The sequence below is a fragment of the Thamnophis elegans genome, chromosome 1 (assembly GCF_009769535.1).
Source record: "Thamnophis elegans isolate rThaEle1 chromosome 1, rThaEle1.pri, whole genome shotgun sequence".
Taxonomy (NCBI): domain Eukaryota; kingdom Metazoa; phylum Chordata; class Lepidosauria; order Squamata; family Colubridae; genus Thamnophis; species Thamnophis elegans.
The window spans coordinates 148,002,981-148,019,005 of NC_045541.1; the positions used below are offsets into that span (position 1 = coordinate 148,002,981).

General features: G+C 36.9%; 1 protein-coding gene across 1 annotated transcript in view; it reads left to right on the forward strand.

Annotated features, from left to right (window-relative positions):
• The window catches only part of TRAF3 (TNF receptor associated factor 3), an 84,368-nt gene extending 77,691 nt beyond the window's left edge, over positions 1-6,677 (forward strand). Inside the window, exons 12-13 of the mRNA XM_032234718.1 lie at positions 1,213-1,387; positions 3,505-6,677. Coding sequence (XP_032090609.1) covers positions 1,213-1,387; positions 3,505-4,076 — 747 coding nt within the window. The 3' untranslated portion in view covers positions 4,077-6,677. The remainder of the gene's footprint in view (positions 1-1,212; positions 1,388-3,504) is intronic.
• The last annotated feature ends 9,348 nt before the right edge of the window (positions 6,678-16,025 follow it).

The following is a 16,025-nucleotide window of genomic DNA, read 5'->3' on the forward strand; positions in this document are numbered from 1 at the left end:
CTACAGAACATTATAGTTGATGTAAATATTCTAAGTTGGGTTTGAACAGTAATACTGTGATTGCAATTGCTTCCTGTTAAAATTTCTGCTTTTTCAAATTGTATGGGGCAATGTATTATATTAGTAAATACAATAGAGCTGTGATGGTACAGTGGTTGAAATGCAGTATTGCAGGCTAACACTAACCATAGCTTGGAGTTTGATCCTGATGGGGCTCAAGGTTGATTCAGCCTTCCATACTTCCAAAGTTTGTAAAATGAGGACCTGGATTGTTGCGGGCAATATGCTGACACTGTAAATCACTTAGAGACTACTGTATGGCACTATGGAGTAGTATATAAGTAAGGGGCAGAAGTCTTATTGATATGCCTTGGCCCACTAAAGATTAGGAACCAGACCTCCTTTCTGGCTGCTTAATACATTTATATTTTGCAGTGATATAGCTGGTACAGTTGGAAAGGAGCAGAGAACAAGTTTTGCAATGATTTTTCACCCCAAGATTTTTATCAATCACATACTTGCTGTTTCTCTTTGTTGATTTTGCCTGGCCAAAAAGAATATAGCAATATATCTCTTTTTCTCATTATAATTGTAATAGTAGTATTGTGTTATTCAAATGTTTCAGTAAACCTCCTTCCTCAGCTAAACGGATGCCAAAGATATTTGTTTGTTCAAAATTGATTGAAAAGACTTGCCCAGATTTCTAAGGTTTCTTAAATTTTATTTTTACTTAATTGTTTTATATTTAATAAGGTTTATTAGATGGGTGAGTAATACCAGAGTATCGCACTAGGTCCATGATGGCGAACCTATGGCACACGTGCCAGAGGTGGCATGCAGCACCTTCTCTGATGGCACACGAGCTGTCGCCCCAGTTCAGCTCTGCTGTGCACGAGCCTTCCGCCAGCCAGCTGGTCTTCAGGTCTCTACTGCGCATGCCTGCGGGCTAGGCACATGGAGCAGCATGCACATGCACAGGGATGGGATGTAAGCATGGAAGGGGAGCATGCATTGCATTTTGAGGGTTCGGGCGCACGCAAGCGCTTTGGGCACTGGGTCCAGAAAAGGTTAGCCATCACTGCACTAGGCAGTCATGTCTGATTTATTTGAAATTCTTATATAATTACTATGTAAGTTTATTGTGCAGTGTTCCCTGTATATTATTTTCCTTGAGGTTCTTCTATATTTATGCAATTTACTTTTTTCTAAAAGCGGGTAATAGATAGTCAAGCCGAGAAGCTGAAAGAACTAGACAAGGAGATTCGACCTTTCCGACAGAACTGGGAAGAAGCAGACAGCATGAAGAGTAGTGTTGAGTCCCTTCAGAACAGGGTGACTGAACTGGAAAGCATTGATAAAAATGCTGGGCAAGGAGCTAGAAACACAGGTAGGTTTGAACATGAGATGGTGAAGTAACGGCAAATTCTGACAAATTAGACATTCTGAAATGTGGCTGCCCTGTAACCTCTTGCAAGATAGCTATTTATTTAACCTGATTCTTTTATTAATTTGCATAATGTTTATTTTAGAATGTTTATGCTGCTAAACCAACAGAGGTATTCTCCTGTCAAGCCCCATTAGAGCAAAGTGGTATATATAGCTTGCTAAGAGCCATAAGGTTGATAATGCTATGAGTTAACTTTTGATTGTTCTTTAGGAAAAAAAGGTTTTCAGAATTCCAGAGAAGTTTCATTTCTTGAAATACAATATATAAAGTCTGTATTCAGAAAATGAATAGCAATTGTCTTCTAAAGGGAGAAAAAAACATATTTAATTACATTATATTTTGCTTGATACATTCCCCATTTATAGCTTGAGGTGAGTTCTACTATAAAGCTTAACATCATACATGTTTAGTTCAGAGGAATCTTTCTTCTGAGCAGCACAATGGGATCAGATAAAATAAAAAGGTCATTGCCTCATTTGAATGAAGCAATAAAGCCACCAATTAGCAATGACATGTATCTTTCTAAGAGGCTCACACAATACTGTTTAGTCAATTGAAAGACAAATTAGCATATAAAAGGATTGCCATCTATTAAAGCACCTTGAATCACTCTTCATTCATTACAGAGCAGTACTATAGTCATTCAGAGCTTGAAGTTCAGGTAGCTTCTGCTGGTGATTGAAATTTCATAAGCTCCCATTCCAAAGAGAGGAAAGTGACTCTTGTAAGCATGGAGAATTGATTTACTAAGGAGAATTTTGAGAGAGATTAAAGTCCCCAATAATATTTAAAAAAAACATTGAACTAGAATAATAGAATGTTTAAACCACGGAAAATATGATTTCTGCACATGTGCGCAAATATGCCTGCACACATACCTCCCCCACATATACAAACTTGCACTTACCTTTGGAACATCTTTCCTCCAAAACCTTAAAGACATGGTTGTGTCACTGAACTTGGGAGATCCAGATGGGGTCTAAGACAATTTGCCCTGGCCAAGTCACCACAGCTAACTTGCCACCGCCAATTCACTACAAGATAACCCACTGCAGGACTAATATCAAAGAAATAGTGGACTAGCATCATTAAAGAAAGGATGCTAAACAAGGGATAGAATAAAATGTGAATGACAAATATTAGAATATTTTCTAATTTATTTTAAATAATTACATTGAATTGTTAAATTGTCCCACATGAGTTCTTCTGTGGCAACTTGGCTATAGCGACTTAGCCACAGTGAGTTTGGCTGTGGCGAGTAAACTGCAGCAAGTTGTTCCATTCCATCCAGATGTGTGGTAGAGGCTGTGATTTGGCATTGATTTGTTTACTGGTTCTTTTGGGTTTTTTAACTTCAGTTGCTGATTACTTATTTAATTCAACTTTTATGGCCATCTTGGTCAATGACTCTGGGCAGCTTGCCATTCAATATATATAATTGTTACCTTGTTTTATGGTATGGTGTATTCAATGCTGTTAGCTGCCCAGATCATTCATTTGAGATGGGTGGCCAAATAAATTGAAATAAAAAGTATAAGTACATAAACATTCAATACTTAGTCACACCCCAGGAAGGAATCCTTTTATTTGTGTAATTTTGCAGATGTGTGACTGATTCACAAAATTATTTCTGAAGATCAAAATATTAATTTGAAGGTGATTTTTCATTAATTTCACCCTAAGCTTTTTGTATGTTTTATACTATGGAAACACCTTTTGCCAAGATCCATCAAGTCTGGGTGTTCTTCACACTGAATTCTAAAGTACTATATAGCCATTTATTGTTAAGTAACTACCTTGGTCTGCTACCATTCACAAATATGATGGTAAATATTAATTTTGCACTGATGACCAAATTTCATGTGTCTGATCATGCCCGTTGGAGTGAGAATAACACTGGTGTAGCCGTACAAGAGAATTTTATCTGAATGAGATCAGCAACCAGTGATCTTTGCAGCAAGACTCACATGTTTATTTAGCTATCATATTGCTTAAAGACCTAGTGGGTGTAAATTTCATTTTAAAATCTTTTTTAAAGTCCCTTGTTTTCTTTCTAGGTCTTCTAGAATCACAGTTATCTAGGCATGATCAAATGCTAAGTGTTCATGACATCCGTCTGGCTGACATGGATCTCCGATTTCAAGTCCTGGAAACAGCAAGTTACAATGGAGTATTAATCTGGAAAATTCGAGATTACAAACGTCGAAAGCAAGAGGCGGTTATGGGGAAGACTTTGTCCTTGTATAGCCAACCATTTTATACAGGATACTTTGGCTATAAGATGTGTGCCAGGGTTTACCTCAATGGAGATGGGATGGGCAAAGGGACGCACTTGTCTTTGTTCTTTGTTATAATGCGGGGAGAATATGATGCATTGCTTCCTTGGCCATTCAAGCAAAAGGTCACCCTTATGTTGATGGATCAAGGACCTTCTCGGCGCCACTTAGGAGATGCATTCAAGCCAGACCCCAACAGCAGTAGTTTCAAGAAACCCACTGGGGAAATGAATATTGCATCTGGTTGTCCAGTCTTTGTTGCACAAACTGTTCTAGAAAATGGAACATATATTAAAGATGATACTATTTTTATTAAAGTCATAGTGGACACTTCGGATCTACCAGACCCCTGACATATAGCAGAAAGGCAGATTCAACAGAAGACAACTCCATTTGGGGCTTTTTTTTATATCTGTCTTCAATGAGAGGTCCTTAAAGCTCAGAGAGGACCACTTTATGTTAACAGAGGAAGAGTTTGGAGGTATAACTTGCATAGGGTCCAATGGCAAACATAGCAACCCATTAAAAAACCATAACTGTGGTGTATTTTCTAAACTAATAGGAACACTTCAAGTTCTGACAAGTTACTTAATCCTCATGAAGACAAAGATCACTGTCAGAAAAGCTTTTTGTAATTTATTGACAATATTTTGGGAGAGGAAAAAAAAAGTATCTTATGCTGAATACGACATCAGACTTTACTTTCATTTTAACTAGAAAATAAAAGTTCACATGTGGGTTAGCTAGAAACTGTCAGCATGTTAAGTAAAAAAAAAGAAATTATGAAGTATTGTTGCAGTTAAAGATATTATTACTTTGAACATCTAAGTGCAATGTTGTCTGAAATACAGTATATTGTCTATTTTTAAGGCCTCATCTGGTCTCTGTTTTAAAAATTACTTTGTCAGAAGACCTTGACAAAAATGTCTAGATCTTCTTGAAAGTGTCTAAATCAGAGTCATATTTTTGTTTAGAGTTCTATTAATTGCTACAGAAAACATTTTATTTTAAAACTGTTGATAGACTGATATTTCTTGGAAGAAAAAAAAAAGATCAAATGCAGGTTATCACTTGTGATATGAAAAGAAACTATTCAATACTGCTGTTATTTCTCTTTAGAAATGTAAACCTACAATATATGTCGTAGTTAATGACACTATTTCAAAATTAAGGAAAAAAATCACTCATGGATGCTGTGCATCATTATCAGATTTATAATTTTCACCCTAAAATAGGGCATTTGTTGAACTTTGGAGTTCTAAATGGAATCCTGTATGTTTTTAAAGTTCTGCCTCATGCGCTCAGACCAAGCTCTATAAAATAGATGTGTGTATATAAACATATTATATTATATTTTTTGCTAAAGCATAAATGTGCAACATATTTTTTGGGTTTGAGAGGAGGCATAGTGCTGAGTAATACCTATATGGGAAACTGCTAATTAATCCTTTAGGTGGAAATTTTTTCTATCTTACAGAGGATATCCGTTAGGAGAAAGCAGTGTCTTAATGGAGATACGGTGGTGTGCATGCATTCATGTGCCTTAGCTGTGACGTGCTGCTTTATAGCTCATAGTTTTGTATTCAGACTTTAATTTCAGATTGTTAGAATACTTGTTTTAACTGGACTTTAGGCATAATGTGCTGACTGATCTGTAAAACCCACCAATATTTTGCAGCATACAGAAATGGAAACCCAGATTTGTGTCTGTTTCCATCAATGAAATACTACTTATTCAGGTGCTATATTTTTTGTTCACGGTGCTCCTATGGAGCTAGGACTTCTGACAGTGCCCCTTTCCTTCAGTTTCCAAATCAGTAGTGAAACTGCTGCACGATAAAATGCCTCAGAGTAGCAGAGCTAATCATTTCAATTTGGCTCAATTCAGAATTGTAAAAGAATAGATTTGCTAGCCAATTCACAATGATGGTTTTCTGGCAAACTGACACCTATCCCTGCAGGGAAACCCACAGGAGCCTCCTACTTAAACAACTACCTGAGCTTTACTAGAAAGCATTCTCCAGCCTTTAAATCATGCAGATTGCAACCCACAGAATTTACTTACTTCTGTTTTAATAGTCCTTTGTGAGACTAGTAAGTCTAATGGCATAGCTTGAGCGTACACCAACCATGTGGGTGCTGCTTAATTGCATGGGTGCTGTGTAATCTGAATGCTCCCCTAGAACGAACTGATGTGGATCTGGAAAAAGAAATTGTGTGGCCTGTTGTCTAGCCAGTGATGTTACATCCATTGAGCTTTCCTCTTACGTTGGGCATTATAGACAGAGTTCATGTCTAGGACTCAGTTGAATTGTCATGTTTCATTGTTGTTTTTCTTGCCCTTGCCATTGGTCTTTATGGCTGTGCCTTCCTACCCAGTGCCTGCAAGAGGTATTTTTCTGTTAATAAATATACAGTGCATGCTGAATGGTTTTCATGGGTTTTCAAGCCACCTGCTTAAATAGGGCCTGCTATTTGGCAGCCAGAGCATTTTGTAGCAATATGTCTTCCTATTCTTGCCTTCCATTATTCAGGTGCTGTATTCTGTCTTTCTTATGGTTCTTAGGTGTCAACTGGTACAAATCAATGTAAGAAGGCAAGCGTTACCATTCTAGTTCTGATACAAAAGGAAGACTTCCTACTCAAGATCTATATGCCACAATTTTACGCAGGCTGATGTAAACCCATCACCTTTTCTTAGGGGAAAGAATTAACCTGGCTTCTCATACTATTCTAATAGTCATGAATATAGGTAGCTGAGCTTTTGTATATGCATTACAGAATTTTACTGAAAACAGGATTCCCTAGTGAAGATGTCCAAAGGGCTCAGTACCCATAGCTTCTGCATCATGCAGTTAATGTCCAATTGAAATATGTTAGTTGTGTTCTATAATCTAGACCAGTGGTCCCCAACCCCCGGTCCGTGGACCGGTGCCGGGCCGTGGAGTACCTGGCACCGGGCCGCGCAGCGGCCGGGGGCCATGATCGCTGCAGCGGCCAGGGGACATGATCGCTGCAGCGCAAAGGCTCCTGGGCCCTGCGCAAAAGCTCCTGGGCCGTGCGCAAAGGCTCCAGGGAAGAGAGCCCCGCGCTGGTACGCACGTGATATATAAACAATCAGTGGGCCACAGTAAAATTATCAAAGGCTGACTGGTCCGCGGCGATAAAAAGGTTGGGGACCACTGACTATTCTAATATGGCATTGTTCCTTCAAAAATAACCTTTATTCCAAAAACATCTGAAAACGCAAATTGAGTAAAAAAAAATTCTAATTCTTTTTCTTAAATCAACAAATTGCCAATAACAACTTTGGCTTATATATTCTAATTACTCTGATGTGCGACAGTTTGAAAACCTTTTATACACACACACACACACACACACACACACACACACACACATTTAAAACACAAATTACTTAACTTGTCTTATTGGGCTATAAAATTAGGACTTGTGCACTTTATTAAAACTTCCTTGTTAATAAATAAGACCAGATATCCGCATATTTATGGCAGCTCTTATGGCTCCATTGCTATAGCTATTTTTCCCACCATTATGTGAAGTTTTTCTTCTTGTCACACCTGTAGATCAATGCAAGTGCTGGAATTTCTGCTGTAGAGTCTGATAGCTGATAAAAATAACTTGTTTCCCCAAAGCACAAAAGTATAAGCTCATGGTTCTTTTTAAAACCAGCACCCAGAAAGGAGGAGCAGTAGGGATGAGAATACTCCCATTCAAAACAAAACATACTGTTCAAAAGATTAGCTTAGGGTTATCTTCTTATATATTTTGGTGTTGTCTTTTAGAAACAAATGCTTTCTTCTTCAAAATGATCCAATTTTAACGCTGTGAACATACTCTTTGTCATCCACATTGGCTCACTAATGCTTTTAATATAGCACAGCAAGCTAGCCAGCCAATTATTGACAAAATTATTTAGTTCAGACAACCTTAACATTTTCTGAAGTAAGTTTTCTAGGATGGCTGTAAAGTTACATGTTCTTGATGATAACACGTTTTTTGAAAAAGATGCTTATCCAAAAAGCTGAAAGAACGATAGCTTATATAGTATATATCTCCAGTATTCTTCACAGGATCTTTGTTTAGTCCATCATGAATAGCCCCAGTTTATGGGAAAAAATGTATCCTGAAATGTAGATACAGTAAATTGAATATGACATATGAATAGGATTAGAATTTGCATTTATATTTTACCTCCCTTAACATTCTGAAAGTATTTATCCATGTTAACCCAATCCATAGAGAAAAGTCCAGTCACTGCCCTAAATAATAACTTTCATGATTGATTTGATCATATAAGCTTATATCTTTTCTTGGCCCTGATTTATGTTGAGATAGGGCAGAAGAGACGATGCCTGCCTACAAAACTAGCTGTCTTGGTATCTTCTCTGAACTGAGAGAAAAGTGTGTTAAAAAGTCCAAAGCTATTGCTCTTTTTCTGGGAAAAAATGTGAATATGTTATTTTCTCTCTCTCTCTCTCTCTCCCCCCCCTCTCTCTCTCCCCCCCTCTCTCCCCCCCCCTCTCTCTCCCTCTCTCCCCCTCTCCCTCCCCCTCTCCCTCTCCCTCTCCCAAAGGCTATCATTAGTACTGCCCTTCAGTGCTCTTACTCCAAAGTTGCACTTGATATTACAAAACATCCTGCATGTCTGTGAGCTACTAAAATTCTCATGTATGTTTGATTATTTTTAACCTTCATTAAGATAAGGCAATCATTTTTTAATCAACATACCTCAAATGGGTAACATAAAGAATGCATCAAAATCCGGGAGTCATGCTCCCATGGGATTTAAATGTGGCAAAGTTGCGGCCTCTTCAGTGCTGCCACACTGCCACAGACATGATCATCATTTCCAACTCTCCTTGCAGCTTCCTACAAGAAAAGTCAATGGGGAAGCCACCAGGAAGATGGAAGCCACTCCTGTTCCCATAGCTATTTTTTACCAGCCCATGATCATTCTGTTTCTTTGTTTAGGTAGGGAAATATCTCTGAAATGATGATACCAAGGGGCTCATGGGAGGTTTATTTCAATGGAAATGCATAAAATTCAGTATTAAATCAGGTTTTGGTTATCAGTGTTTTAAGGACTTCTTCACTAACTACAGTATCAATGCTGTTACTTTCAATTCACCTTAGATCTCCAAGCAGCTTTGCTCCCTTATATTTTAACAAAGCACTTTAGTCTGCCATCTCATATTGTGTCATGCTAACCTATCTACTTTTAATCTCATAGAATCCAACCAAGATTATTTCAGTGCCTAAAGATCAATATGCATGACTGTGTTTGTATTGTTTTACTGTTTATTTTGTTTCAATTATTTACAGTAAGAATTTGGGTGGCTTATATGCAGCATTCATTTTCCGCCTTATATTGTAACTTTCACTGCTTTTGAGAATGTAGAATAGGAAAAAAAGTAGTGGTATTACAGATAATGGAATGTAATTGATCTTTTAACCTGTAAAGGTGAGATACACTCCAATCTCTTTTCAAAGCTACCTTCCCTATACCGTGAGAAAGAGCATAATGAATATTTGAGTATATGAAACAGTGATGTTAACAGCTGGCCAATCTGTTTGAATTCTAGAATTTTAATTTATTAATCTGGTCTGTCAATGGTTGAGATTGCATTATTTTAAAACGTTACAATTTGCCTTGAGAAACTTTAAAAGAGAAAACACTTATTTATATTGCTTTCCTAGCTTCTCAAAATATGGTATACAACATGGCTGCTAGTGATTACTACAGGAGATACTTGTCTGCACCTTGATGATTTAACAAAAATTCTGATATCTCCTGTCATTTTGATGCCTTCAAACATGCAACTATGCAAATGTATAAATAAGTGGATAGATTTTTTAAAAAACAGTTTAATTCCGCTATAGGCCTAATAATTTTGCGTGACATGTCTGAAGTTTTCTCAGCGGTTATTCTCAAATTGCCCTTTAAAATTGCTTAGCAGCTGATGGACAATAGCAGAATCTATGTTTTGCATTCAAAAGATTGCCCCCTCCCCTATTCATCTCTTGGCACTGTTAGTCTAAAATTAATAGATAACAGATAGCTGCTGCCCAGTCCTTGAAACGATAAAGTCAGCCAGAATAGCCAGTATGGGATAGATAATTAAAGTGACTTCCCATTTTCCTATTACAAAAGTGGGAGGGGGCTTACGTCACAGAGAATATGTCCTCTTGAAAAACTTGTGTGCCAAATCTAATGTAATTAGTCTTTATCTGACGGGACAGTTTTTCATTTCCTACCTGCTTGTTGTGAAAGTGAGGTTTTGGGGATGCTACTAAGTTATTATTCAACAGTGAATGCTCAGGATATGTAAAATTCAACTTTGCTTAATATAAAGAAGTAGTTTATTGCTGCTTTAAAGTACACTTGTGTTGGATGGACTGCCACAAATGTTAAATGTGCTCTTTTTCAGGCCAAAAGTGAGGATAAAAATAGGTAGATCAAAATCGGAGCTATTATACAGATGAATTGACAGCATGAAAATGTCTGCCAGCTTTCACAGTTAATTGTGTCTAATATTTTTTTTTCCTGTTTATCAATCAAAAATAATAGTCAAAACCAATGAATATGGGGTTTCGGTCAACTCCAAATAGTAACTTGGTGCTTGGTACAGTTTCCCTCTGTGCAGTGCTTTACTGATATCAATCAAGCCTCAAAATTGCTTATTTGTGTAGAAACTGAAATTGAATGTTCTATGGAGGGCAAGTCTGTGTAGGTGCTACATAGAATACCCAGGCTCTGACCTCCTTGTGCTACTTTTAGGCCACTAAACAATGTTATTTATTGCTGTGCCATAGAAATGGGCAAGGAACCTGCTTTTATCCTGTATAACTGACTGATCAGTCATCATGCTTTGGGAACATATTTGTCCGATGTACACGTTATGATGTCATTTTACTTTTGCAATTGATGAGATTGAGAAATTCAGTATGTATATTCCAGTGTGTGCCCAACAGTAATGATAACCTGTGTCTTGATTTCATAAAAACTTCTGGTAGAGCTTTTTTTTAAAAAAAGATTTCAGTTTTAAGGGCTTTATTGGACAAGGTGAACTTAAAAATATTTTAAGCGCATGACTTAATTCTCTTTCTGTCAACTTCTGCACTGTGAATATTATAATTAAGTATTTTAAAGAAAATACATTGAGGGCTTAACTACTACTTCCTGCTTTTTAATATGAGGATCACTTCCAGCATAAATGTCTTGCATCCATGCATGACTCCTAAAGAATGTGAATATGAGATTCATTACTTATTGTGTGAATTGAAAGAGAGAAAAAATAGCTCATTGTAATAAATTTCTCCATATAGAATAGGGCTGTGCAAATTTCAAAGTAAGTCCTTTTTTTTCAACAGACTTGAGTGAAACACCTCATTAAGCTGCTTCATAAAAGGATGAACCTTCCTCATTTCTAATGACAAATTGAATCAATTACATTACTTCACTTTTCCTCCTTTGTGGGACCTCCTGTGATGATTGTGCAAATGCCAGCTAAAGCTGAGAAACAACACATATCACCTTGTTGGTGTATGTAGATTGTATGGCCTCTCCTCAATGAAGGGAATTGTATCATTTCCCCATCTGAAGTCCTTCATAGAGGTGAATCTAAATAATCTCACATAAGCAAAATTCACAGTGAGGATAATCATTCATTAAGAGCCATCCTTTGAATGTAAAATATTATGCTGAAATTGATCTCTAATGTTGAGACTAATGCAAAATGGAGGAAAGTTGAAGCATTATTATGGCTGCAGAACATGGTTATCCTGTATGGTTTTAAAGTAGCATTAGGCCACAAAAAGAATTGATTAAATCTTTAATTATCTTCTAGCAAATTGGCAAGACAATGTAGCTTTTCGTCTTCCGTTTCATGAAAGTTTTAAGCCTAATCCTAAACATATGCTTGTGGTTCTAGTATGATGCTAAGTGTATTGTGTTGTGGGTATACCTCATTTCAAGCACCAGTGTATCAGATGCATTAAAGTTTAGGATTAGGCAGTGCATATCTATAATACTTTTTCAATAAGTGATTCCTTATTGGAAGCATGCAAGCACTCCAGATTTTATAAGCATTAAATTAAAATCCCAGGTCTAAACTCCCATAACATTTGAAATTAGACTTAGATCCCATTCTCTTACCTTTGCTATTTTTTATCAGATAATGGATGGAAAGATTGCTTCTTTCCTTACAATTTGCTATTGCCACTTGTAGAAAGACGAGTTTCTAACTAAAGGGAGTTCTGATCGTGAACAGTTTGGTAAACCGGGGTTTTGAAATAAACCACTATTTTAAAATAACTCCTTTCCTGCTGAGACGATTCTGAACTTTAGCAGAGCTATTGCATTTGAACACAATATTTTCCAGCCAGGACCTCTTCTCCTGGCATAGTCTTTGTGCACTTGGAAAATGGGGGCAAATCGTTGAATTGCCAAGGCACTGAACCACCTTGTATTGCATTATTTTCTCTCTAGCTCTTTAAAATGTATATCTTCTACAGTTTGTATGAGAAAATAGTTTTTTTCACTGTGATCCAAAGCCTCCAGGGGTTCAGGATAAATGAGGATGTAACGGGACACCCCATCTTGAAATGATGGACTATGAATCTGTTATTTAAGACAAGTAGGATAACCTTTTAACATCCATAAAATGCCATTAATTCAATGCGATGGAAAAAATGATCAACCTTTTCCAAGAAGAAATACCTGTTAAATGCATCAGTACTATGAACTCTGTACAAAATCAGTCTGTGTAAACTTGTGTGGTGTTTTATTTCATATTCTATTCTTTGGTAAAAGGTACATTGGTTGTGTTCTGTTTTCTGATCCAGAAACAAAGACCAAAGAAGGCCAACCTCATTTGATTGTGTATATTCTGCCTGTTTTAATTATAGATAGCTATAAAGGATACAGTGCAAGTAAGTGAACCTGGTAATCAATGATTTTTGTATTTTCTTTTTAAAGGAAAGGAAACTTTGAAGTGTATAATTTATTGCTCAGCAATACAATGTTGTTAATAACTATTAGCAACATATCCTAATTTCCCAATAGCATTATTCTATGTTGTCCTTCAGTTTGTTGTATTGTTATTTGGTATTTATTTGTATTTGAAGGTCTTGCTCTGTCTTGTGTTTTGATGCTAATAATTGAGAACAGTGTGTAGAATGCAAAACTTTGAAATGCTGAACTGTATTAAAGGGAAAAAAATAAACCTAAGTAGGAAGTCATATTTTTTAAGAAACAGAATTGTGTTTTAATTTTTTCATGTTATATTGATGCACAAAATTAAAACATCCTTTTATCTATTTTCAGTTCACTTGCTTTGTGCCAATCCCTCTTTTGCTTTGTATTCCACTGCAAAGTATGCTACAGTTCACCTAACTAATATGTAACAGTTTTAATATGAACACATTATACTCTAAACTTACAATTACACCCATATGGAAGGGTAGACCTCTTCAGCAGTTTCTTTTAATCTATAAGAATCATATCAGTGCATCAGCTGAGCAACCTGGTATACATGTTAGACTGTTTCTTAAGTTGGGGGGGGGGGAACTATCAGTTTCAATTTCCAATTTATTTATTTAAAAAGATACATGTCAAAAATGAGCTCTTTTTAAAGAAGAAATTAATATAAAATATAAATATTTTGATATTAATTTACCAGTTAAATTTAGAGTAGTTCCCTGGACTTTATAGCATTGTCAAAACTTCTCTTGCCATCAGACACTGTATGTCAAGCAAAAGAAAACCAGGAATTTCTAGGTTTCCAAGGAGAGGGCTAGCAGATACTGAAAATTCTTGCTGCCACTTAAGGATTTTTATGGACCTGATCTGCAATTATATACTAGGGTTATTTTTCAGGTGATATTAACATAAGGCTAGGTCACAAAGGAAATTAACTCACATGTAGAGTTTGGTTTAGCTACCATGTTCCTTCAAAGATATGAGCGGGTCTTATTTTATTTTGATCCCCGAAAAAGACTCTCCACACACACACGCCTCACTTGGCCACTGGGCCGCTTCTTTCGCAGTCAAAAAGAGCGAGCACCTCACATTGTGCACCCTTGCCTACCTGTAACAGTCACTCCAGCTACCAGTAGCTGTCCACCTGAAAAAATCATGCCATCATCCACTCCAGCAAGACTGACTGTGCATGCGCTTAAATAGGGCCACGTTTTGGGGGTAGGGCTTAATTTTAACGCATGCGCAAAAACTGCTGAGCCTTCTTTTTGGGGTGGGTTGTGTTTTAGGAGAAACATTGTATATGGGTATATCTATATTCCTGTGTAAATTTTATAAGAATAGACATTCGGTTGCTATATCCAAATGACGTCAAATGTCAAATTGAAGTATGATTCTAAGGAAAAGTGGAAAGTTTTAGGATAGATTGGAGTCTAAGTTACCTGAAGATTTTTCAATAAGATTGCACAATTTCAACATTGTTTAGAAGTGCTTCAAACCGTGCACAGATACATCAATGCTGCTAATTGTCAAGTGACTTTATGTTTAGAGTTCCACTCAAGCCTGAAAAAATAGCACTGCTTCAAGAAGTCAATCATTAAGATTAATGCAGTTTTAATTAAAAGCAGATGTGCTATGAGAGGTCTTCAGTGCTCCTAAATAAATTTCAAAGCATACTAAGCCCTATTATGTACTTGTTATTAAAGAAATTGTGCTTTGTAATTTCTTAGTATAAGCATAGATCTTTACAAATAATATACTTTTAAATACAAAAATTGGAAGCCCCAAGTTAACTGGCTGATAGCCCTGTTACCTCCCTTCAATAGTCGTCAATCTCTAAACATTGCCTCCTGCTTCCCCAACCGCTTACTATTTCTTATCTCTTTCACCTATGCACCCACCCACGCTGTCTTAGTGTTTATGTTTGCAAGCTAAGGGCCTGGCAAAATATGGCTGTCTCTAGACATTAGCATGTCCTTGAAAACATAAGGAGGTGGCTCAATTAGCCAGGCAGTTGGAACTCTGGCCTGGGTGCTTTGAATGAATGAATGAATGAATGAATGAATGAATGAATGAATGAATGAATGAATGTCTCTCAGGTTTCTGGAGCTGTAAAGTTTCACAACCCTTTTGAAAAAAGCATAAGCTATGCTGATCCTTGGATGGGAGGTGCTTGCCTGGCTGCAGCTGTTTTTCCCAAGTACAGACAGCAATCCCAGATTCAATTCCACACAAATAACTGATCTTTAAAAAATTAGTTTCAACGTAGGTATAAAATATAGCCTTGTTTAACATGATTATCATTGAAAGTCTTCCTTTACTACAGGGAAAAAAAGAATTCCTCAAAAAAAAACACCTTGACTAATGATGCTTTGAGCACATCTCGGATTCAAAGGGAATAAATGTTCCCTGGCTGAACTCAAGCTCCAGTCCTTGCTGAGCAAAAAAAAAAAAAAAAAAGTCATGACATTCAGCATTGCATTCTCAGTTAATTGGGAGGATGGAAAAGATGGGGTGTGTATAACAGATTAACAGTGGTAAATCGTCTAGTCCAACCCCTTACTCAAGCAGGAAACACAATACCATTTCAGACAAATGGCTGTCCAGTATTTTTTTTAAAAGCCTTCAGAGATGGAGCTCGCACAACTTCTGAAGGCATGCCATTCTATTGTTCTCATTATCAAGAAATTTATTAGTTCTAGGTTACTTCTCTGTCAGGGTGTGCACAGTGTGACAATTTTGAGACAACCCAGGAGCAAAATACAGTAAACAGTGGTTTGTCTTTCAAATAGTGGTTTATCTGCAAGAAATATATACATACATGTACTAGGCAAAGTCAGGCAATCAATCATCAACTATAGCATGGAAGCACACATGGAGAGAGGGACGCCCTCACAGGGTCTCTCATATATACAGGCTCTTAAAGTGATAACAGTTAAATCACCCTGCTGACTCATTCTCATTGCATCATCATTTCAGTATTACAGCATTACAACATTACAGCAGCTGGTCAACTATTAAATCATTATCCTGACACTCTCTTTGGGTAGTTTCCAATCATTTCTTTTTGTCTTGCTTTCTGGTGCTTTGGTAAATAAATTGATCCCCTCTTTGTGGCAGCCCCTCAAAAAACAGGGTGTCGACCTATTTATGTGGGGATGTGGGAAATCTGCTTCCAGAAACCTGAAGTAAAATGAGGAATCATTTGAGGAATATTCATCAATTGCATAGTGGGGATTGAGATTAAAGAACTGTCCTGCATTTAGGGTTATGTCAGGAGAGAAAGTATTCCCATTGTCAA